Here is a 25,423-nt window from a genome sequence, read left to right on the forward strand (position 1 = left end):
AATGGACTTAATTTGTCGTCTTTTTGTTTCAACATCAAAGATAACTTAATTATAAAAAAATATAGGTTTTGAACAAAATCCATAAACAAAGCAAACTCCATGGCTTTCGGTGAAATAACTCTCGCTCTTGCAGGACAATCTACTTGCAACGACGAAAGAACAGTGATAAGAAGATATACAGTGAAATCTCGAATCTTTTCCTTGTTGTTTGTACATGATGGTAAACGTTTTAATGAAATACGGAATAAGAGCTACCACAACAAATACAATACCAACCAAAAGCGGTATGGCTTGAAAAACTTTGAACGTGCTCATGGAAAACCATTACAAATTCTATAAACCAAAATGTAGTTTTGATAAATCGCGTAGCTCAGATAAATTGTTATACTTCCGATAACCCAACCTTGATAAAACATACGGACACGCGTCTTGTATCGCTAATACTTCATCAAAGTTAAGGGATTTTCGCCATGCTGAAAGTACAAGCGTGGAGTTTCTTGCTGTCTTTTGAGACTCTTTTTGTGATAGATTGCTATCGTTCTTCGTTGAAGTCGCCTCTGATATCCAGGATTTGATGTATGGCGTCATGTTTATTTCGACAAAATCGTAAATTTTTTGTGCCGTCCTAATCGGATCCATAGAAAACTCTTCATGCGATATGCGCATATATCTGTCACGTGTCCATGAATCGTCATGCATCGATTGGTCCACAAATTTCAAATTCGCAGATAGTTGCTCACAAATGGAGGCAGCCGTACTTCTGCAATGTCAAAAACACTAAAAGCCGGACTCTATAAATTTACAGTTAAACGAAAAACAAATCGCGACAGTTAAAGTAAGTGTAACATATGTGTTTTTTATAGCAGCCTACAGTATATCAGCATATGTGGATTGATCACGATAAGTTCAGCTTATCGTAAAGACGTTTTTCTAATTGACTGTCTACAATGAAAAATTTTAAACTTTCTACCTCGGAACCTACCGTACGTAATTTATGTTTCGCTTTGTTGTTGACGTTCTGGAATTTACTGTCGCTCGTGGATCGCGAACAAGATGAATTATCTTCATATTGAACTCCTCATCACGGAGGAGCGGAGTTAACCACTCCAACTTGCATAGGTAGATCACTTTCATGGCTACGAGCAAACTTTGCCGGCAGTGCTTTTCCAAATCTTTGTGGTCGATTGGTTTGGGACAAACGACTTCTCCTTTACCGCGCAGTTTACAGATGCCCGCATCACGTGCTAAGAATATTCCCGCCTTTCCTTGATTGCTGGGGAAGCAAATATTGTAGATCTTGCACCTGTTGGAAAAATTCAATTTAATGACGCCTCCGCTGTCTTGTAGATTCTTAGAAAATATCCAAGAAACTACACACAACTTTATTCTAGTTACCGAAATAAATTCCAAGAAACAAAAATCAATTAGTATGAAAACCACAAACAACTAGCCTACGAGAAAGATTAGAGTTGGGCCTACAACCTTGCCGAAACCTTTTCTTAACTTAATTTTAAATACAGTATCAAACCACCACGTTATTCGTTAGTACTTACCTTGACCATATGTCATTTTTATTTGAAACGTTAAAACCTTTATCGTATAAGGTGGGTAACTGTTCTAGCTCACATTTTGTAATATGGCGTAGCACTTCAACCCTCTCTTTGTGCTGTACGTCACAAGGCCTTTCAACAAAAGGAAAGAGCGGTTCGTAGAGATAAGTCACGTCACTTCTTTGATTGAATAGTTCTCCCAGAACGCTAGATCCTGATCTTCTCTGGGTCAGCAGTATCACAGCATCAGTTCGTCTTGGATTGGGCGTTTTCTTGGTAGTTAGCCTCTGCCATGAATGCTTGCTGATTACTTCATTACCTTCTATCATATGCCTTTGCGTAGTGTAAGAACGCTGTGTTATGAGCTGGTTCCAATTGATAGCGACGTAGCAAGTTCCTAACACACAGGCAAGGAGGAAAACAACAGAAAGATTTTTACACTTCATTTTTTGTTCCAAGAGCAACGCCAAAAAATGTAAATAAACATAAGCTTGGAATATAACCTATTAATAATTCATTGATCTACTTCTGGCCTACGTAAGCTGTAAACAAGTTACCAAATTGTACATCCTCTAACAGAATTGTAAATGAAATGGTGACTACGATGAAATAATCTCAACTATCCTAGAAACTTTGCAAGCGCAGTTCATAGTCGTCCCAACGCTTTCACTGCAGTAACTGGAAACAGTGTTGAAACGAACATAACATGAACAGTTCTCCATTAAATATTAACCGGTTCAACAGCAGACGAATGCGTCAACATAGTTGCCTATACATGTCCGTACTAACAAGCGTACCTTTGTTTACATACTTTGAGCCGCAGGGAAAAATCTTATATCACCTTCCCCTGCTAAAGCAAGGTAATAAAATTATTTTTCAGCATATTGTTTATGGATTATTGTTCCAGCATTTCTTGCCCAATTCACACACATTTTCACATCATTCACATTAAATGTGCAATGCGATGGTACAATCAATACTAAGACAGTCTGTTCTACTTGAAAGGTATGGCTTTGGTTCTAGTGTAGCACCAGACGACTTGGTGTTAACGCGGTTGCAGGGCTGGCACCAGTAAGGGCTAAACGTAACCGTGTTAACGCCACAATCCTTAAATGGGGCCAGTAAATTGACCAAGGTGCTGCTTGACCAAATTAACACAATGTATGCATGAGCGTGCGATAGTTTTGTCGGTAGTCGTGGGGCCGCTGGAGCGTTATACTAAAGGATAAGTTCCAATATTTGTCAACTCTTACTTCATGAACATGGAAAAGGTGTAACCATAGTTATCTTATATATATAACAATATACAATATATAAGATATCTATAGGTGTAACACGTATAAAGTCAAACCCAAACCAGAAAAAACATAGAAACCAAGCTGTACGTTATCACAGGAGAAGTTCTGTCAAGCAAACAATTACAGGAAATAAAAAGGATGAGGGTCTGAAGTTTTATAAAAGTTAAGTGCACACTTTCCAAAAAGGATTTAACTAACAGCCTGCGTAGCGTGAATAACAATCATAACATCTTCTTTTGCAGGTTTCATGCTGACATTTACTCTTTATACGACCTCATCATTAACATTGGACCTTATCGCAACATAATAATGCATTCAGAAGAGTGTAGGCTATATGCTAGTTTGTTTGAACATTTCCAATTGTTTTATTTAGTCAGAGGTTAAACAAGGAACACACTACACAATACACATGGCGATACATTTGTGAAATAATTCATCAGGGCAGGCACGTTTAATATCTAGTGTAACCAACAGGAAAATTTGACGGTAAGTTAAAATCAAATTAACTTTCATGGCTATTCAACATGAACAATTTTTCAGGCAACACTAATTCTTTTCATTTCATTCGTCAAAATTTTAAGATCTTTATTGTGTTTTAAACTCAAATAATTGCTAGCTGCATAAATGTGGTCAAGGCTACTTACTGACTCATTACGTCTTTTATCAAACACAACTTTAACTTTTGGCACTTTCTTATTCCGTTCACGAGAACGCACGATGCTTGATAGACCTAATTTTGCTCCCCAGAGTTAAAGGCAAAACACAAACGATGCGAGGTATCTGCAACTGCAAGAAAAAGACGCGTGCTGCCCTTGAGGTTACTTTGTTGAATAAAATTGAATGCAGTTGGCCTATACACAACGCTTTCTAGGTTTGGGGTTGCAGTGTTAAAGCGATTGAGCACAACCTTATCGCAGTTTCAATTAGGAAGTAATTGAAAATATGCGTATCTAGATTAACTTTTAGTACTAGTATAGACAGGGTTGCCATAGTGTCCTTATTTCTAAGATTTGTCCTTATTTTAAATGTCCGTATCTTGGAAAATATGTTTATCCTTTTTTTTAAGAAATGTTCTTATTTTCACTTGCGTCGTTATTTTCACTTGCATCCTTATTTTCGTCCTTATTTTTAGGGCAGAGGTTCGTATTTTGGGCATTTTGACACCTTTAGTATACCATTTTGTACCAAAGAGATACCAAAATTAAGAACATGCAGGTAGTGTCTTGTTTTTTTTTAGGAACAATGGTTGCTTTCTCTTGTTATGCACTGTTTAAGGTTGTATTCGTCTTTCGTTTCCTAGTCGTCCTTACTTTTGAGTTGATACCGATGGCAACCCTGGGTATAGGCCTAACTTTCCGAGTAGAACTGGCCTACAGTTTGAGTTACAGACACATTTTGATCTGTAGATTTCTGCTTTCTTAATTGTTTTCATCTTTCAACGTTGGTTGCTTCAGAAATCCAACAAATCAACACAGTCGACGAAAATTGATGTGAAAAAACAGTAGTTCGAAGCAAAAAGACTAGAGCCAGCGTAGATGCAAACACTTTTATTCTGCTCTGCATTGAAAAGAACAGTTACAACTCAAAACATTTGCAGTAAAAATGTTTTCAAAGATTGAGCGTCGGGTTGCGCTGACTTTATGGCAAAAAGGTTCCGAATTCTTCATATTTGAATATAACAAACCTCAGAGATCATGTGATTTGGATTACATTGCATTTATGACTTACTGTTACAACCTTGATACCGTAGCGATTTACAACAACAATTCATTTCTGGATAGTTGTGGTGGCAAAATATCTATATAGAAGAACATCGTTAATATAATTAGTCAATTTTTCACTTTGCTTGCCGCTGCAGCTGGTAGATACAACGGCTGCTAAAGGTGGCTCACAACAATCATTTGCAAAGCGAGAATAGCGAATTGAAGACAATAGGAATGATTCAAAGACAAAACGGAAATAAGGTATAGCAGCGGAAACTGGACAACATAAAGCGCAATGCCTATATTACAAAATTCGACAAGGCTTTTTGAGAAGCAGCATGTATATTCAAAGGTGAAATTTGTGAATTTTGAATGATGTCCCCGTTCAGGCCGCCTTAGATGTGCGTTACTGGCGTTTAACGAAAAAAGTTCTTGTCTAGCCAGTTATTACCAAAGAAAAAGACTTTTTGATAACTTTATCAATGGCGGAAATTAGTGAGAGCCAATGTTTTTGATTTGATTACTGCTGAACATTACTTGTAGTTGTGGGCCTGTATACATAGTCACGCCTTCGTTAACTGTACCACTCTAATTATAATGTTGTGTGCGTGATAGTACGTTGTTATAAAAATCTTATGAAACGACGTGAGTCTTATGAATGTGAGTCTATGCTCACATCAAGTGATTACGCAACGCCCGGGTTTTTTAGGTAAATATTATGAGCTACCAGTATTTTGTCGTCCACTGAACATTCTTTGTATCGAATAACATCGGCAGTTGGCGCAATTCGATTATTAGAAGCCTACAGTTTCCCGAACAAACATCCGATGGTGTTGTGCGAACTTACAATTGCAGTATAAGCAGACCTTTCGTGTAGGTTGCTAGAAAATTTGCGACCTTTCGTATCCATATCCCATGTGATCGCGTGAGAATTGGATTGTCATCGTTATTGTTGGCTGCAATCGCTGTTTGCTCGTCTTCCGCGTTGTTTTATGCCATTCACTTTGTCGATGACAATAGTTGTTCGCAAAAAGAAGTGACGTAATGCGTTGATCATGTGATGAACCAAATACGTTTACTATTTCAATATCTTATTGTAGGTAGTATTTGCATCAGGTATGCCAAGATAGTCATTTTGATTGTTTTATACACGAAAAATTTGTTTGTAAAAATTGTATCTCTCGGTGAAACTGGTGAATTTTTGTTTGACTCCTTTATTGAAACATTCTAATGTGTTACTAACAGTATTTTTGTCCCTTGAAAATTTCAAGTGTTACAACGGCCACTCCATTACGTAACTCAATCGTACTCTAAGCCGCTTGCTGTGCATTTACGATACACGTTTTACTTAATAATAGAAATACAAACTTTAATCTCCGGTCACTATGGTTACTCTATTTGTGACTTTATCAAATGACCAAAGAAAAATTATAACTTTAGCTGTGTTGAGCCGAAAATAAGAAAAGACTATCAGTGTGGCGCTTGTAAAAAAAGATTGCGGTGCATTGCCTTTGGGTATTAGTTCAGACCAGATCAAAACCGTCTATACTGGCTTCTTGAGGTCAAGACTAAGAATTTTGTAAAAAATTTCAAATTTTACCAATTTTTAACTACTTTCTAGCCTAAAACGTTTGAATATGCTATAGAATAGTTTCTGGGCGAACAACAACATGATCCAAACCTGGGTCTTAATTTTTCAACCTCGACATCAAAGTGCAAAATTTATGCAAAAACAACTATTTTAAAGATTTAACAAAAACCCTCTTATACTTTTAAAAAGGTTTAAAAATTTATCTAAAGTAGAACTTAACCCCGTTTTGATAAAGCCTGTGGCATATGACAACAGCTAACTAGTTATGTCTAGAAGAGCTTTGTTGTTCTTAATCGTGATAATAATCTGCTGTTTCCAGCAATGCAAATCACAGTTTTCAGGTGAGATCTCATTTTATTTTAAAAAGCTCTATCAGTTTATAAATATATATTATATAAGTCTACAGGCAGTTTTGTAAAAAAAAAACATATTGTCTACATAAAAACCACTTTAGTTATCACTCCATGACAATTGCACTTTAACATAAGACAATTATGAAAATTATCAAAATAAAAGAATGTGACCAAATTCAGCTTCTCGCTGGACAAAAATTAAGCTTTAGAGTTTCTACTAATGTTTTGTGGCTAAGTAAGGTTACTAGTCATGGCACCTAATGGTGCTGCCCTGTAACTGGAAACCGAAAGCCTGCCGATATGCTATCCAGTGTATGCTGCTTTTGTGAAAAGTTTTGGCAGAATGAAGTTACTAATTTTATAATTACTGTATTACCAGTCCATTTCCTTAATGTTATATTAGTTAATTGCTTTGTGTTCCTTTTTTGTCACTGACTGTGGGTTATAAACATGGAGGTACTCAATTGACGACAGGAAATTGACAAACTCTTAAAGACCTAAACCCACATATACTTGATGTCGATGGGAATTTTTTTTGAAAAGTTTTTAGTCAGTTTTAGTTTACAGCATTTCTTGTATGATTTTTTTCCTTTGATTCCCTTTCAGATGATGCTTGTAGCACAGGAGTTGTCATCACAGAAGGGAATGGATTGAGTGGAACTATTTCCACTCCAAATTATCCTGATGATTATGACAACAATTTAAACTGTACATGGTTCATTCAAGCACCTGCGAACAAAGTAAAAACCCTGCTTGTTGCAAAACTAAAAAAAGAGATGGTTTATTATTACTCTAATTTCTCGAAATATTGTGTTTAGCTAGTTGAAGTGCAAATTCTGGATTTTCTTTTGGAAAGTTGCGATTTTGGAGTTTACGATTTTCTTGACATTTATGATGGCGAAACGCTGGTAAGTTTTCACTTTGTTAAAAATACAAATTAAAAGCGTTGAATCATGTTGGTTTGTGAACAAAATCTTATAAAAAAAACATTTTAAGGATTGAACTTAGCCTATGGCACTGAAATTCTTTACTTTCACATTCTTTACTTGCATCAAGATCAAGATTGGTTTGATATGGTATGACAATGTTTTTCCTCGGACTTAGGAAAGTCTTTGCACTTTAACCCGGTGATGATTCCTTATCGCTCGAGGACCGGTTATCGAGCTAGCCTTTGTTCAAGTTCCGCTTATCATGCAATTTTCATTTTTTTTTTTTTTTATAGTATTATCCAAATTTAGAACTGTCCACCAGGTCCACTGAACAGGAGTAAGCGTCATTAATGCCTTACCCAGGGATGTCCAACCTTTTATTATAGTGGGCCGCATTGTCACTTGAAATAATTCAATGGGCCGCAGAACCTATTAAATTTCAATAAAAATGGGTACATAAAGATGAAAATGACTAGCTTGAAAGTGACTAGCGGGCCGCACAAAAATCTCAGGCGGGCCGCAGGTTGGACATCCCTGGCCTTACCCAAGAGCATTAAATCGGTACGGCGCCACTGGGTATCAAACACGGAACCTGAGCCGCATATATTGGGAGGTCAGCGCTCGAACCACTCGGCTACCGATTGACTTAAGGTTTTGAATTATTCTATTATACAGTACTAATTCACATGGAAGTAGCGCGTGCAAAATTCACACGTCCACTATTATTGCAAGTTATACTTTTAACCGTTTAGTACCAGGGGGTTATGTTCAAATCACAACTGAACTGACTTTTAAGCATTTCTGCCCTCAAAAATACCAATCTTAACTTGTCAGAAAATGTTCGATTTATGCAATTTATCCTGTAATTAACATAAGCAAAAAGCTGGGCAAGCAGAAAAGATCTGAGCTGACCAACTTTTCACTTCAAGTAATGGGAAAATGTGACCCTACTTATTATGTCTTCATAATTCAACAAACTGCTTGTAGTGTGGTTGGGTTAATAGCAGGAAGCAATCATTTCCTTGTTGAAACCATAGATATCTAAACTCCCTGGGTGAAACCAACCTTAATAAAATAGTTTAGTAGGTTCATCCTTTCAGTGGAAACGCTCGTAGAAAAGCAAAAGTACAGTATTTCCTTTTTACGCTTTTCCTGGACCGAGACCTTCGACATGGGAGTGTCGCGCGGAGTTGCAACCAGCAGTCTATGGTAGGGTGGGACTTCTGCACAGCAGCAAGGTGTTTCCCCACAATGTCAGCAACGCCGGAAATCCAGCGCCACCTTGATCTTTCTTAAGGTTTGGATCCTGAAGAAACTGAGGTTTAGGCTCTGATATTCAACATATGTTTAGTTGTTGTCGTTGGCAAAATTAATTACGAAAACAAAGTTAGTATATGAAGATACGTCCAACTTATTTATGCTCAAAACTTGCAGCGTTGCAATACAAGAGTTGTTGCTGCTATTAGCGTTATTCAAGACACAAAGCGTATATTTGCATTAACGTAAGAAGTTATGCCGATAACCTTGGCATGAGCCAAATCTGTCTTACTGTCCATTCTGTTTTTTGTAGGTTTGCCTGCAGTTGTCCGAGTTTTGCTAGCAGTTACAAACTCCAGCTATGTTTTTTTGTTTGTTTTTTTTTGACTGAATATAGATGGTTTTAACTAAACACCTGAGACTTTTGATAATGTAATCATTACGATACAAACCTAAAGCCCACTGTACAAAACAATAAACAGTTTTATGTTCATTTCAGTACAGTGGAGCACCATTTTGTGGAGATCGCCTTCCTCTCGACTTTGAATCTTCATCAAGTCAAGTTAATTTCTTTTTTTCCAGTGATTTCAGCATAATCGCAAGAGGCTTCCAGATAAAATGGACATTCACAGGTAGACCTAAAGCCTAGGTTACAAGCAGACAAACTGCTGTGGTGGCTACAAATTTAATCGGGAAGCCCCAGCTCAGATTATTTCAATCGAATTTATTAATATAAAGCGGGAAGAGACAGGTTTGTTTTCAAAAATCAAGAAGTGATTATTACTACGGGCACTACCTGTTTTAATTTGCAAGCCAATTAACATGCCTTTATCTGCATTTGTGGTATAATTGCCATCTTTCGGAATTGAAATTACTAAAATATCAATAAATCTCGAATGGATTTAAAACTAAGGAGCAACATCGTAGGCTTTTCATCTGTAAGTTTTCAGAGGCGCGTTTACTTCCTCAAATCATCAGTAAGTAAAGATGTCTATAGAGTTGATAGCCTTTTATTTGAAACAACATAACTGAAATATAACTGCCACCTTGACTGCCGATCAAATCATATTGCTATACAGTAGGCCTATAGTGCAGCGCTCAAATTGCCCGTTTCTTCGAGGGTTATAAACAAAATTGTTGTTGTACGCATTATGCTCTACTACACCTGAATAAATATCTGTTAATTCTTCATCTTCACAAAAACAGAATAACGACTTAAAAACAATTTTGCAATTAAACCTTTAGCATCAGTCGTTACACAAGTGTTACGTCTCTGCAGGGAAAACCAATGGAAAGCAAGAAAATTCGTCAACAACAATAGTTAATAAATTACAGCTTTTGGTAGGTCCCAAAACGTATAACACGAAGCATAATCTGAGCTTGCAACTCATGAGCACAGTACTGTAAACAATTAGCATCAAGCAATTGATTACTTCAGTGTACACCTATATTGCCCGCTGATTAGTTAAAGATCTACAGATAGACTTGGTAAATGAACAAAATATATCCATTTATGCTGCTTAACAAAATACAAATCATAAGAAATCTCTTTTTCTTAAAAGCGGAATGTCACCCTAAACAATACAAAATACCTATACGGTAATAAATTAAACAAGTTCCACTTATTACTTTTAAGTAAAAATTTATCAAGCGGTCTCGAGGTCGCTTTTGCCTCGTTGACTTTCGCAACTTTGGTTGTTGTAAGCCCGTGTTGCTGCTGTCAGAAAAAGGCTTTGAACTACTAACTGGGAGATGTAATACTTCCTCGGCGAAATCACCAGTTCCTACGTTTGGTCGGTTACATTCTGATTCCGTGTGCAAATTCTTTTGTTGGTTGAGGTTGCCTTCCGCTTGCAGTTGGATCTTGTTACTTTCCTGGATCCCAGGTTTTGAGACAACAAGTCGCGTTCTCCTACCGGTGCAATATCTCTTAGAGACACAGTCGCTTTGCGCCCACTTTTAAAATGCACTTAAAATTAACCGAGTAATTTTCCTCCCGATTTCCTATCTTTTTCTATATAAAATTGGTGCAATTGGTACCATTTTTTGTTTGTAGTAGTCATGTGACAGCGAGCGTCCGCATAACTTTTCTTTTCTATCAACTTTGCGAGAAATATGATATGAAACTAGTAGGAAAAGTACTGTAATGAAATGATTGTTTATCGTTCCTTAGCCTGTAAGGACGACCACTTCAATTACAATGTTTGTCTGTAGAATTGCTTAATGTCCTCGAAGTGAAATGAGTCTCAGGTCGTTGTTTCACTTCTCTTAATCTTAGAATCAATTGTATACCATGACAACTGTATAAACTGGTTATATTGTTTCTTGTTTAAACGATTACATTAAATAAGACATTGTGACAGCTACACAATAAAGTCGACCACTTTCTATGGTTAACTTCGTAGACTGTGACGCAATGAATAGCTATAAACGAAAGAATAACTCACGTCACGACTTATAACGATACACCGGAAGTCATGCATAGGCAACACGTAACGCAATGCTTTGCTTTGCCGATTTCCGTTTTCTATGCGGCATTAAATTTGCAAACAATTTTATAAAATCATCACAGTACCAATGTTATTTCGTCCGTGTCACACACATAGATATCTTATATATGGTCACGCATGGTTGTTTATAACATCATGGTAAACTACTAGGGGAAGCACCGTTGTTATTTAAACCTCGTCAGGATTCATTACTTGCATGTACGATTACCACGCTTGCTAGACTAGAACGTTTCACGCACAAACTACACAAATTTGTCAACACGAAACAGCAGAAATGCCTTTTGTAAATAATTAAAGTATTGTTTTAATGATCCACGTAGATCCGCATATCGATGTTCTTAGAATTTCGGTTTTGAATTTAGTAAAATTTTAATACTTCTTTTATTTGCAATGATCTAACACTTTGATAAAAAGTACCCAACATGTTGCAAAACATTAAGCCTAGTACTGATAAGTGCAACCCCTGACAAATCGAAAATACTAAAAGCATTAGATATGATACTGTTGCAAGTGGCGTAAATATAAAAACTTGGTCTAGTTTCTAAAAGATTAAATACAAGGTGCAATGTTCTATAGGCTACCAAGTTTGTGTATTTTTCCCCATTAACTGTGGGAAGGAAAACACAGGACTAACCGTTCGTATAGCTAGCAAAAATTGAATCGATGCTCACATGAAAATAACAAATGAAAAAAGTTGACAAGGCCTAAGGCCCGAGAGGCTAAAACGTGCAAGATATTAAATAGAATGATGTGTGATTAAGATGGCAGGTTGCCATGGTCACAAAACCCGAATACGAATTTTAGCGATAAACGATTTATCAAATACAACAAATCGTCCGTGGGTTGAATTAACCGGCCATCACCACAAATGATTAATAGACAAGTAAAGTATTAAGAAGTTTCTAGAAGTTTTGATGCCACCGCTCAACAATTTAATATTTCTCTCTTTGAAAGCATATATGGTTTAAGTTGTAAGAACCCATAGCAAATTCGAAACTATGATGACAACTCGCCTCAGCCTGTGTGAGTCTCTCTCTCATCAGTCACGGGTTTCGTTAACCATTGATATCTATAGTCTTACGGCAGACAAAAAAGTTTAAAAATTTTTCTAATCCAAACATTTGTATCCATTTTGTGCATTTGCAGCTTTGTTTGTAAAAAAAATCGCCGAGCGAAAAACCTTTACAAAAGAGCGCTCTCGTACCCAGCTTTGCGCAAGGAGAAATTAGTGTGCTACTTCAACGTTGGAAAGTTGGCACAGTTACCAGATCCTGAATGTGTTCATGTTAAAACTAAACAAATCTAGAAAACCAGAAAACATACAAGTTTATAAATATTTACACCAAAACAACATATATGGGGAAACGTCGAGGACATGCTTGAAAGATGTTATCATTTACGTGGATTGTAAAAATAAAATCCCACCGAAAAACATCATCCCAGGGATCGAGATCTCGTTTCTGTGGATGTCGTGAGGTCATGGTACAAATAACAAAATATTTTTGTTGGCAGATAAACTGCTCTCAGATGTTGCTTGCAGTTCCGGAGTGATCATCCCAAAAGACAATAGATCAAGTGGAATTATCTCCAGCCCAAACTATCCTGATAATTATGACAACAACTTAAATTGTAATTGGACCATTCAAGCACCAGAAGATAAGGTACAGAATCGCAACTAGTTGTGAGTTTGGAAAAGCGAACCCAGTGCATAATGATGTGGTTTGTTGAGTATTTAATTTTCAGATTCATGTAAATTGTTGTTCTAAGTGAAATTTGTCATTTTACTTGTGCAATCCTAGGTTTCAGTAATTTGTTTTGAGGTTATTACTATATCAAAAAAGTAAAATCGATTTATAGCATACAACATAATATAGTTAGAAATATATCGAATATGTTTCTTTTATTTTTAAGGTGATTGCCTTGTGTTTCGTCTATTTTATGCTTGAAGATTGCAGCTCAACCATTTATGATTACTTGCAAATAAATGATGGAGTGGTATGTAAAGTGCAGCTGGCGGACATCCTTTATTGTTGGTATTGATATCTTAAATTGATTTATTTGTAAGAATTGATTTATAATGAATGTGTAGGAATTAGATGGGCAGAGATTGTTTTGTGGATCAGAAGAAAACAATACAACAAACTTTGTTTCTTCTACAAATCAACTTAGACTTCAATTTGTAAGTGATTATGTGGTAACTGCAAACGGATTCAATCTTACTTGGCAATTCAAAGGTACGATAACTTAGTTTCATGTCTAGCTGCAAAACTTAAATAATATATTGTAGGCTATATACTAAATAATATAATGTATAAATAATAATAGTATGTCATGAGACACGGTGATGCCTAGCTGCATATAGTGCTGTTTAAGAACGTGAAAACCGACCCTGGTTTATTTCACTTTTTACATTTGATTAATCATCAAAATTAAAATAAGGCTATGTTAATGCCTTTGTTTCATGGAAGCATTACAATCTCAATCATAAATTTGCTTGCTATATCAGTCAAAATTATTATTATTAATAAATTATTATTAATGAAATTAGTTTTTAGTGTATTTTCAATTTGAATCTTTACAATGCAGGAGTGTCCGAATGATTTGAAATAGAAAGCATTAAGTGCATGGTTTTTAAGTAACTGATACAAGACATACAACTATTGCGTTAGATGTCCAAAGTAACTATGATTTGGCTCAACTATGCTTTTGCACAATTATGCTCGTTGGCATATTCGCTTTCAATGCAATCTTCTAAACTAAAAACTAAATGTTTACCAAACCTATCCAACTCCGGTAGGATTATGATTTGACGAGAAGCAATCTATTAAATCTTGATAATAGTTACGAAGTAGCCTAAGTCATCACCGTAACTTGTAAAACTAAACTTCTACATGACAGAAATGAATCAAAATCATTATATATTGGATGAATTTAGTCTTCATAAACAAGAAAAGATTATATTTGAGTTTGATGTCACATTTCTCATAAAATATTGAAAGTCTTAAAAATTATTTTCGAGTTGGGTTCTTGTGCTAGAATGGGTGTCTTGGTGTAACATCTACTAGGTCAGGTTATGACAAACTTCAAGCCAGGTTATCTATTTCTCTTGACACTTTTAGATCTGTTTGATTTACAGACAATTTTTCAAAGTGGAAGCTACAACATAGCTAAACAATAACCCGGAGATGTTCCTTTTGTAGGATCTTGTCCAGAAAACCAAGTTTATTCAACATGTGCTGGTTGTGATATAAGATGTGAGAATATTTCTGATCCTCCATTTTGCCCGGCAGTGTGTATGGAGAAGTGCACTTGTCCTAATGGAACAGTTTTAAATGGACAACGATGTGTTCCACCTGATCAATGTCAATCTGGTAACGTTTTTGTTGAAATTTTGTATAACAGGCAATAGATGTCTTCAGCATGTTTATACTCTGACTGTACTGTGACTGACTGTGGGTTATAAACATGGAGGTACTCAATTGACGACAGGAAATTGAGAAACTCTTAAAGCACTAAACTCACGTATCTTTCATGCCGATGGGGATTTTTTTTGAAAAGCTTTTAGTCAGTTTTAGGTTACAGCATTTCTTGTACGATTTTTTTCCTTTAATTCCCTTTCAGATGATGCTTGTAGCACTGGAGTTGTCATTACAGAAGAGAATGGATTGAGTGGAACTATTTCCACTCCAAATTATCCTGATGATTATGACAACAATTTAAACTGTACATGGTTCATTCAAGCACCTGCGAACAAAGTAAAAACCCTGCTTGTTGCAAAACTAAAAAAAGAGATGGTTTATTATTACTCTAATTTCTCGAAATATTGTGTTTAGCTAGTTGAAGTGCAAATTCTGGATTTTCTTTTGGAAAGTTGCGATTTTGGAGTTTACGATTTTCTTGACATTTATGATGGCGAAACGCTGGTAAGTTTTCACTTTGTTAAAAATACAAATTAAAAGCGTTGAATCATGTTGGTTTGTGAACAAAATCTTATAAAAAAAACATTTTAAGGATTGAACTTAGCCTATGATACTGAAATCACATTCTTTACCTGCCCCAAGATCAAGATTGGTTTGATACGGTATGACAATGTTTTTCCTCGGACTTAGGAAAGTCTTTGCACGACTTTAACCCGGCGATGATTCCTTATCGCTTGAGGACCAGTCATCGACCTAGCCTTTATTCAAGTTCCGCTTATCACGCAATGTTTATTTTGGTTTTGTTTTTTGTTATAGTATTATCCAAATTTAGAACTGTCGACCAGGTCCACTGAACAGGAGTAAGCGTCATTAATGCCTTAGCCTTACCCAAGAGCATTAAATCGATACGGCGCCACTGGGTATCAAACACGGAACCTGGGCCGCATTTATTGGGAGGTCAGCACTCGAATCACTCGGCTACCGATTGACTTAAGTTTTTCAATTATTCTATTATACAATACTAATTCACATGGAAGTAGCGCGTGCAAAATTCTCACGTCCACATTTATTGCAAGTTATACTTTTGACCGTTTAGTACCAGGGGGTTATGTTCGAATCACAACTGAACTGACTTTTAAGCATTTCTGCCCTCAAAAATACCAATCTTAAATTGTCATAAAATGTTTCATTTATTCAATTCATCCTGTATTAACATAAGCAAAAAGCTGGGCAAACAGAAAAGATCTGATCTGACCAACTTTTCACTTCAAGTCATGGGAAAATCTGACCCTACCTATTATGTCTTCATAATTCAACAAACTGCTTGTAGTGTGGTTGGGTTAATAGCAGGAAGCAATCATTTCCTTGTTGAAACCATAGATATCTAAACTCCCTGGGTGAAGCCAACCTTAATAAAATAGTTCAGTAGGTTCATCCTTTCAGTGGAAACGCTTGTAGAAAAGCAAAAGTACAGTATTTCCTTTTTACGCTTTTCCTGGACCTCGACCTTCGACATGGGAGTGTCGCGCGGAGTTGCAACCAGCAGTCTATGGTAGGGTGGGACTTCTGCACAGCAGCAAGGTGTTTCCCCACAATGTCAGCAACGCCGGAAATCCAGCGCCACATTGATCTTTCTTAAGGTTTGGATCCTGAAGAAACTGAGGTTTAGGCTCTGATATTCAACATATGTTTAGTTGTTGTCGTTGGCAAAATTAATTACGAAAACAAAGTTAGTATATGAAGATACGTCCAACTTATTTATGCTCAAAACTTGCAGCGTTGCAATACAAGAGTTGTTGCTGCTATTAGCTTTATTCAAGATACAAAGCGTATATTTGCATTTAAGTAAGAAGTTATGCCGATAACATTGGCATGAGCCAAATCTGTCTTACTGTCCTTTATGTTTTTTGTAGGTTTGCCTGCAGTTGTCCGAGTTTTGCTAGCAGTTGCAAACTCCAGCTTTGATTTTTTTATTTGTTTTTTTTTGACTGAATATAGATGGTTTTAACTAAACACCTGAGACCTTTGATAATATAATCATTTTGATACAAGCCTAATGCTCACTGTGCAAAGCAATAAACAGTTTTATGTTCTTTTCAGTACAGTGGGGTGCCATTTTGTGGAGATCGCCTTCCTCTCGACTTTGAATCTTCATCAAGTCAAGTTAAATTCTTCTTTTCCAGTGATTTCAGTATAATCGCAAGAGGCTTCCAGATAAAATGGACATTCACAGGTAGACCTAAAGCTTAGGTTACAAGCAGACAAACTGCTGTGGTGGCTAGAAATTTAATCAGTTAAGTCCTAAATCAGATTATTTCATCCGAATTTATTAATATAAAGTGGAAAGAGACAGGTTTGTTTTCAAAAATCAAGAAATGATGATTACTACGGGCACTAACTGTTTTACTTTGCAAGGCAATTAACATGCCTTTATCTGCATTTGTGGTATAATTGCCACCTTTCGGAATTGAAATTACTAAAATATTAATAAAACTCGAATGGAGTTAAAACTAAGGAGCAACGTCGTAGGCTTTCAATCTGTAAGTTTTCAGAGGCGCGTTTACTTCCTCAAATCATCAGTAAGTAAGGATGTCTATTGAGTTCATAGTCTTTTATTTGAAACAACAACATTTCATTGATTACCACTATACTATTAGCATCTACCTTGACCTCACGATTACAAATATAATTGTGCAACAATATCATAATCAAGTAGCCCATACATTATTGTCTTCTGACTTAGGTAACTTGTTTTTCTCAGGTTTTGAAATGTAACTGCCACCTTGACTGCCGATCAAATCATGTTGCTATATACTGCAGCGCTTAAATTGCCCGTTTCTTCGAGGGTTATCTAAACAAAATTTTTGGTGTTCACATTATGCTCTACTAGGCACCTGAATAAATATCTGTTAATTCTTCATCTTCACAAAAACAGAATAACGACTTAAAAACCTTTAGCATCGGTGGTTACACAAGTGTTACGTCTCTGGAGGGGAAACCAATGGAAAGCAAGAAACTACATCAACAACAGCAGTTAATAAATTACATCTTTTGGTAGGTCCCAAAGCTTATAACACGAAACATAATCTGAGCTTGCTACTCATGAACACAGTACAGTAAACAATTAGCATCAAGCAATTGATTACTTCAGTGTGCACCTATATTGCCCGCTGATTAGTTAAAGATCTACATGCCAAACAGACTAGGTGAATGAACAAAATATATCCATATATACTGCTTAACAAAATACAAATCATAACAAATCTTCTTTCCTTAAAAACGAGAATGTTACCCTAAGCAATACAAAATACCTATACGGTAATAAATTAAACAAGTTCCACTTATTACTTTTCAGTAAAAATTTATCAAGCAGTCTCGAGGTCGCTTTTGCCTCGTTGACTTTCGCAACTTTGGTTGCTGTAAGCCCGTGTTGCTGCTGTCAGAAAAAGGCTTTGAACTACTAACTGGGAGATGTAATACTTCCTCGGCGAAATCACCAGTTCCTACGTTTGGCCGGTTACATTCTAATTCCATGTGAGAATTATTTTGTTGGTCGGGGTTGCCTTCCGCTTGTAGTTGGATCCTATTGCTTTCCTGGATCCCAGGTTTTGAGACAACAAGTCGCGTTCTCCTACCGGTGCAGTATCTCTTAGAGACAGTCGCTTTGCTCCCACTTTTAAAATGCACTTGTGCGTGTATCAATTCGACTTCATTTACAGGGGCTCGTTTTTACGTGTTCATATAGCATCTCAATAATACAGGTTCACGAATGCTAAACCACATAGCAGGTGTGAATCCTTGCTGAAATCCGATGTTGATAATTAATGATAATTAAACGATCGCCCATGAGATTCGCTTCGCTGGTATTCGTTGAGGTGAAAAGGAAAAAGCGGTTTGAGTGCATCTGAATTGAATTGACGAATTGAATGTATCTTGAGTGTAATTATCCTGGCCTCACTTCTGCACATACTCGGAAACATGCAACCATCTGCTGCACCCCTTCGAGCGTATACTATAAGATTTTCATTTTGGTGAAATGATGCAGTCGAGTAACGCTCGGATCACATAACAACACATGAATGTGGTTAAGTGCAGAAGTTGTGCTGGTGAAGTAGCCTATGCACTGGAAAGCGTATCAGGCGCAACGTTTTCTTTGCCAGGCCAGATAGATGATGCTATAGTATAAGTTAGTCGTATTCGGATAATTCTATCTGCCATCGCAAGACTTTGTCATTTTTAATCTTGCTGTATCTGCTGTTATCATACATAAACGTAACCGATTTTTGGTCGGTAATCAACGTGCACCTTGCAGAAGATGACTCCAATTTCTCATTCGATGATTACAGTTGCTTCTTTCTCTTCGCCAGAGAGACGAACATATTCCTGTTTAGTGTTCTTAAATAATAAGCCACCGGTGGTTTGTTTTGGTTAAGTGTCGATGACAAGGTTACCTCGGAAACATTCGTTTATACGGTAAAGGGCACATCTCCGGTTGTTGCGAGTGACACTTTAGGAGTTTCAAAGGGAAAATTATGAGCACTTCGGAATCTACTGAGCGAAGTACGCGAATAAGCCGAGTATTCTAAGAAGAGTGTACTGGTTTTACGCAGGAGTAAGGCCAATGATGATTTAACGCGTTCTGGATCTGGCATCCAAGTTCCATCTGACATGCAAAACATTTTCCATCGGCTTCAAATGCTGTGAACGTTCTTGAAGAAGCAGGAAACTTGACCTAGTGGTAAGCGCTTTTTAGGTCTAGCCTCGAATACACTTTGTACGGTGACAAGTTGTTTAACACATATTGAATTCTTGACAGGGGTAGCCATCTAGTTCGATTAATAAGTTTACGATCTGACTGTAACAGATGCACATATGTTTCTTGTGATTTTGGTTAGCAGTAATCACGACTTGGGCCCTCCAAGGCAAGTTTCTTGGCTTAATAATCCCTTCGGATAAAATTCTTTTGGTTTCCTCGGCACTAAAAGCTCTATTAAGTAGTAGGTTAGTAGTATCGACCATTGAATGTTAAAGAGATTTGGTAGTGATTAAATGGCAGTGAGCAATCTTGTGCTCGAACAACTTTGGCAGTGACTACGTTTTCAGAGACAAGGCGCCAAAGGCTAAAATCGGTTTAGATCCTCCAAAACGTGTACTGACACGTTTACGTTGTTACATGAAACTTTGGCACAATACTTCAGTTAACACTAAAAGGGCCGGAAATCAAATTTACCTCCAACAGCCGGTGGTGTCGAAAACGACACCATCCTAAAAAATGTAATTTTTGATTAAATTTAGCGAAAAACTCAAAACTATATACTTCCGTTAATGAATTTAGGATATATTTTACTTGTTCAGTTGAAACAAAAACTAACATAGCTACAGCAAGTCGATTTTTTATGACTTTGCACAGATTTGTAAGGAACAAAAAAAAACAACTTTTTTGATTTGAAAGAAAAACAAACGCTATTCTGATGGTAGGTATCTTAACAAAACGTTAACTGTTGTAGATAAAGGTGATATGATTCCTTCAAACAATAAGATAAGTCTTTTGAGTTTACAGCAGGACCCATGTTGATCAATTTACGTCGTGCAGTTTTTGCATTCTGTAAGCTTCCATTCGTCGTTAGCATATATTCCGTAAATTGTCCTGCTGCAGTGAGTGCAAACAGTAACTGTATTATTTTTGCAACCTTGTCCTGCACATTTGCTTCGCTTTCCATATGGCCTTTTCTGTGCTGGGTTCACTTCTCTCTGGACCTCATGCTTTCGCTTCACCACGTAAGGATCCCTCAACCCCTAAATAAGCTGGAGTATGAAGCTTCATCGGTTGATGTTGCTACCGGAACTTTTTCTGTACAGAATCCAGGAGTTTAGTGCTGCTATGTCCAGTAGGTTTGTCCAAACAGCCAAAGCCCAACGTCTACTTCCTGCATGGGTTGTGTGTTTCTTGCCATTTGGTCGAAATCGTCCACGCCTACCCTGTTTTGGTTGTAGAATTGAATAACAGTAAATTAATTTTTTTCTGTTGCATCAGTGCTTGGGCTGTTGTGCATTGTCAATAAAAGATTAACATTTTTCTTATGTTTGCACTGGTTATTCACAAGCATACAGTTTTTCGGTATATTGTAGAAGAAATGCTAGAAAACTTTTCTTCCTCTCGTCTGGTTATATCTTTTGGAAGTCCTTTGCTGTTAGTTCGAACCGTTCCTACAATTGTCATATTTCTTTGGCTTAGCAAGAACTATTTTTTTGCCTGTTGCCTGCTATTTGTTGCCTACTGTACAGTTTGTAACCAAGCTCTGCTAATAGCGTATGAAACAACAAAAAACTATTACTGGATGTTTTATTTTTAATTATTCTTTTTATAATATGGAAAACGTATAAAGCTCTTAGTCTAACTGCTGTAACATACAATCCATGCGTTGCACAAAAACTGCCGTGTGCATTTCACAGTTAGTCTTCACTGCAATACAAAGCAATTTTGAATTGTGCAAACGTACACGGACAAAGTAGGCTACGTGTATCACCTCATAAACTCAACATAAAACTTGTATCTAACAGAGATAAACAATCAAGTGAAAAGATAAAAACCAGGGTAATCTCAGGTATATGATAGTTGGAAGTGCAATCGTGCGATGTAATAAGATGTTGGAGTCTATTATACCTCTAAAATCATCTTGGTGTCGATTTCGACACCTCGGCCGTTGAAGGTATAACAGGTTATAAAAAATTAATCGAAAATCAAATTTCAGTAAATATTACATATCCGTACTCTTTGAACAAAGTTAGGAAGCTACTGAAAATTTTATCACGCTGCAACTGCATTTGCTAAAAAATAAAACACATCAAAATTCAAAAAGTGTCGATTTCGACACCTCGGCCGTTCTAGTGGTAATAAGTCTCGCAAAACACATACCGTAGGGGAGGGTGGGGTAGCCTACTATTAGACATGGCAGTGGCACTATTGGACTGATCAGAATTAATAGAAAACACAAGTTGTGCAGACAATTGTCGAAACAATGGGGGAAAAGTGGTCCCAAATTACCAGTACACCTATTCTTAACAATGGAAAATATCTCATTTTCGAACATAAATTAAACAAAGAAAAACAATGAAGTGTTTTGTTAAAGCAGTTATTACTATATGCCTCGTATCAACTAGTTTCTAATTCCTTTGGAATTTTTAAAATTAACCGAGAAAGTTTCCTATCTATTTCCATACAAAATTGGTGCAATTGGTACCATTTTTTGTTTATAGTAGTCATGTGACAGCGAGCGTCAGCATAACTTTTCTTTTCTATCAACTTTGCGAGAAACATGGTTGGAAACTACTAGGGGAAGTACCGATGTTATTTCGTCCATGTCACGCATGGTTGTTTATACATCTTGGTAAACCACTAGGGGAAGCACCGTATTTATTTAAACTTCGTCAGGGTTCATTGCTTGCACGTACGATTATTATTATCAGGCTTGCTAGACTAGAACGTTTCACGCACGAACAACACCAATTTGTCAATACGAAACGGCTGAAGCCATAAATGCTTTTTGTAAATAGTTAAAGTATTGTTTTAATGATCCACATATCGTTGTTCTTAGAATTTCGGTTTTGAATTAAGTAAAATTTTAATACTTCTTCTATTTGCAATGATCTAACACTTTGATAAAAGGTTCCCAACATGTTGCAAAACATTAAGCCTAGTACTGATAAGTGCAACTCTGACAAATCGTTAACACTAAAAGCATTAGATATGATACTGTTGGAAGAGGTGTAAATTTAAATGTTTGCAGATAAACTGCTCTCAGATGTTGCTTGTAGTTCGGGAGTGATCATTCCAAAAGACAGTAGATCAAGTGGAATTATCTCCAGCCCAAACTATCCTGATAATTATTACAACAACTTAAATTGTAATTGGACCATTCAAGCACCAGAAGATAAGGTACAGACCTGCAACTAGTTGTGAGTTGGAAAAGCGAACCCAGTACATAATGATGTGGTTTGTTGAGTATTTAATTTCTCAGAGTCATGTAAACTGTTGTTCTAAGTGAAATTTGTCATTTTACTTGTGCAATCCTAGGTTTCAGTAATTTGTTTTGAGGTTATTACTATATCAAAAAAGTAAAATCGATTTATAGCATACAACATAATATAGTTAGAAATATGTCGAATATGTTTCTTTTATTTAAAAGGTGATTGCCTTGCATTTCGTATATTTTATGCTTGAAGATTGCAACTTGCCAACCATTTATGATTACTTGAAAATAAATGATGGAGAGGTAGGTCCAGTGCAGCTTGCGGACATGCTTTATTGTAGGTATTGATATCTTAAATTGGTTTATCTTTAAGAGTTTATTTATAATGAATGTGCAGGAATTAAATGGGCAGAGATTGTTTTGTGGATCAGAGGAAAACAATACAACAAACTTCGTTTCTTCAACAAATCAACTTAGACTGCAATTTGTGAGTGATTCTTCGGTCACTGCAAAAGGATTCAATCTTACTTGGAAATTCAAAGGTACGATAACTTAGTTTCATGTCTAGCTGCAAAACTCAAATAATATATTGTAGGCTATATACTATAATAATATTGAAATATACTTAATACAATATACTATAATTTATAAATAATAGTATGTCATAAAACATGATGATGCCTAGCTGTATATAATTGAAATATATTTCTGTTTTAGATCATGAAAACCGACCCTGGTTTTGCATTGTAAATAGTTTGCAGTTAATCCAACTAAGCATTTATATTAATTGTGTATTTTTCAGGAAAATGTGATTTGAATCCCTGTGGGATTGGAGGTGACTGTGAATCGATATCAGAACAACCTGGTTTCCAATGTGCTTGTGATCTTGGATTTTCTGGAAGCCTTTGTAATGGTATTGTCTTTTACTGAAATGTTTTAATATTTTATTTCAAAAATTGTTTTAAGGTTTAAGATCTTTATTTAATATTGTCACTGCTTTTAACGTTTCAGTGATCCAACTTCCTGCTCCAGAGTTTCTCACCAGAACACATACCAGTATTGCCGTCATCTTAGCTAGGCAGAATGTGTTTAATACTTATGAGGTAATCTGGTTGTCAGAAATAGCTAGGTTGAAAATATGCAGTGAAAGCTTGTCAAGTCAAAGTGACTGATTAGATTGCTTTGAACTATATTATCCGAAGCTGATTTATTTGGGGGCAGATAGCCATGGAAACGTATCTTAGAGATAATAACTGTATTTTAACAACCATTTAACAATTGTTTTTTGTGTAGTTCCTTTTTGATAAAAAGTTAAAAAATTTTTGATTTGTAAGCAGCACAGAATAATTATGGCATTAAACGGTGATTATAGCATTAAACGTGATAATGGCATCGAATGTATTAAGGATGAGTTAATGTCCAACTGTTAGTTGCTTAAGCCTAGTACTCTTGGCCTCGCTTTGGCTAGCCTGCTACATCATAAAATACTTTAACATATCTGGAGTCACGTTGCTGATCTAATAATTGATTTTTCTAACTTAGTTAGGCAATTGTAGCCTTTCTAGTTTGCTTTAGTTTTGATTTTTTATATTGTATGTAGCATCGATTTGGGCTCCTAAATTTTGTACATTGCAGCCCAGGTTATAATTTTAAGGTGAACAAGCTTTAAATTATAAAGCACAAAATTAACGTTCAACACTTCCAAAACAACCTATTAAAGAATCACCATAATGGTTGTGTTACAATGAATAATTTTGCGTTTAATTTTAGGATAAAAAGTACTAGTTATGTCTTGGTGGCCACAAAACACGTCCAGTTGAATAACTTGATGTTATTGATAGGTGCTAACATGTACTTTTATCGCTTCTTTGCTGGGACTGATGAAGTTGCTTTGAGTTATTTGAAATTTCTAATTAAAGAAAGTCGAATTAACAAGCTTCTTCTGTATTTCTTTGCACTTGGAATGATAATACTTGCTTATATTTGCTATTTCTTGATTGCCAGTTTGTCGGACTATTTAGGTTAAAGTGCAAAGTGGGGATTTTCTGAGAATTATCTCTAATAATGGAACTATTCTTTCCATTCCTGGTCTTGAAGAAAACACACTGTATGAAATTTCTAGCAGAGGAATCATTTCAAATGACTTGGAAAGAATTGCTGATGCTGAATTTAGTCCTGCACTTTCTATCGCTACAGGTGCCGTCATGTAATTGTAATGCACTGTTGTTGATAACGCATCACAAGTTAAATGGTGTAGACTGGTGCTTCCCAACCTTTGCTTTGCTTCCCTATTCTGCAAATTCTTTGTATTGTCTGAAATCTTACAGCACCTGGTCAGGAAATACTGGCGTAGACTGTAGGATGTCAGAGTGGGTATTTGCATGTGTTTTTCAGAAAGTTTCTTTATATGAATTTCTCTTTATACTTCTGAAGTTTGGACTCACTTGATTGTTATTGTTTGAATAGATAGACCTTCGGTGCAATTTTCTACTTATATCTCCCCAACTTTGGCAAATTTTGAAGTAGACCTACTGGATCCAAGTTCCATAGCCTATAGTCGTTTAGCTGCCGACTTAGGTCGGTTGTTTAGGAGAACTGTCACTTCAGATGCTACTGCGGAAAATTCAAATAGTTTTATATTTACGGGATTCAGACTCCTGTCCCTAAGGTAACTTTATCACTTAACAGCTTATACCTAACTAATACATTTCTGTCGTATGAAAGCACCATGTTGTGATGTTTGTCGTTTATTTTTATTTCGTATGCTTTCGTATTTAGACCGGGCAGTGTTATTGCTTCAATGGAAGTTATAGTTAATACAACTGGTAATGATGCAGCTGATA

General features: G+C 36.2%; 2 protein-coding genes and 1 long non-coding RNA gene across 3 annotated transcripts in view; 1 reads left to right on the top strand and 2 right to left on the bottom strand.

Moving 5' to 3' along the window:
- Nucleotides 1-73: 73 nt before the first annotated feature.
- Nucleotides 74-2,112, bottom strand: LOC143447245 (carbohydrate sulfotransferase 1-like). Its single transcript, XM_076947251.1, has 3 exons — nt 1,554-2,112; nt 983-1,303; nt 74-760 (listed from the first exon to the last, which is right to left on the bottom strand). Exons 1-3 carry the CDS (start codon nt 1,994-1,996, stop codon nt 334-336), a joined length of 1,191 nt encoding a protein of 396 aa, XP_076803366.1. The 5' UTR covers nt 1,997-2,112; the 3' UTR covers nt 74-333.
- Nucleotides 2,113-3,327: 1,215 nt separating this feature from the next.
- The window catches only part of LOC143445745 (uncharacterized), a 69,595-nt gene continuing 47,499 nt past the window's right edge, over nt 3,328-25,423 (top strand). Inside the window, exons 1-14 of the mRNA XM_076945047.1 lie at nt 3,328-3,334; nt 7,102-7,235; nt 7,314-7,403; nt 9,181-9,313; nt 12,704-12,852; nt 13,103-13,186; nt 13,281-13,425; nt 14,392-14,562; nt 14,813-14,946; nt 15,025-15,114; nt 16,711-16,843; nt 22,398-22,546; nt 22,797-22,883; nt 22,978-23,122. Of these exons, the coding sequence (XP_076801162.1) occupies nt 13,130-13,186; nt 13,281-13,425; nt 14,392-14,562; nt 14,813-14,946; nt 15,025-15,114; nt 16,711-16,843; nt 22,398-22,546; nt 22,797-22,883; nt 22,978-23,122 (1,111 nt within the window). The 5' untranslated portion in view covers nt 3,328-3,334; nt 7,102-7,235; nt 7,314-7,403; ... (1 more) ...; nt 12,704-12,852; nt 13,103-13,129. The remainder of the gene's footprint in view (nt 3,335-7,101; nt 7,236-7,313; nt 7,404-9,180; nt 9,314-12,703; nt 12,853-13,102; nt 13,187-13,280; nt 13,426-14,391; nt 14,563-14,812; nt 14,947-15,024; nt 15,115-16,710; nt 16,844-22,397; nt 22,547-22,796; nt 22,884-22,977; nt 23,123-25,423) is intronic.
- On the bottom strand, nt 17,207-21,654 carry LOC143445749 (uncharacterized). The gene is made up of 2 exons (XR_013113861.1): nt 17,563-21,654; nt 17,207-17,461 (listed from the first exon to the last, which is right to left on the bottom strand). It is a non-coding gene; the product is annotated as an uncharacterized LOC143445749 (long non-coding RNA).

The sequence above is a fragment of the Clavelina lepadiformis genome, chromosome 2, assembly GCF_947623445.1.
Source record: "Clavelina lepadiformis chromosome 2, kaClaLepa1.1, whole genome shotgun sequence".
In the NCBI taxonomy this organism is placed as follows: domain Eukaryota; kingdom Metazoa; phylum Chordata; class Ascidiacea; order Aplousobranchia; family Clavelinidae; genus Clavelina; species Clavelina lepadiformis.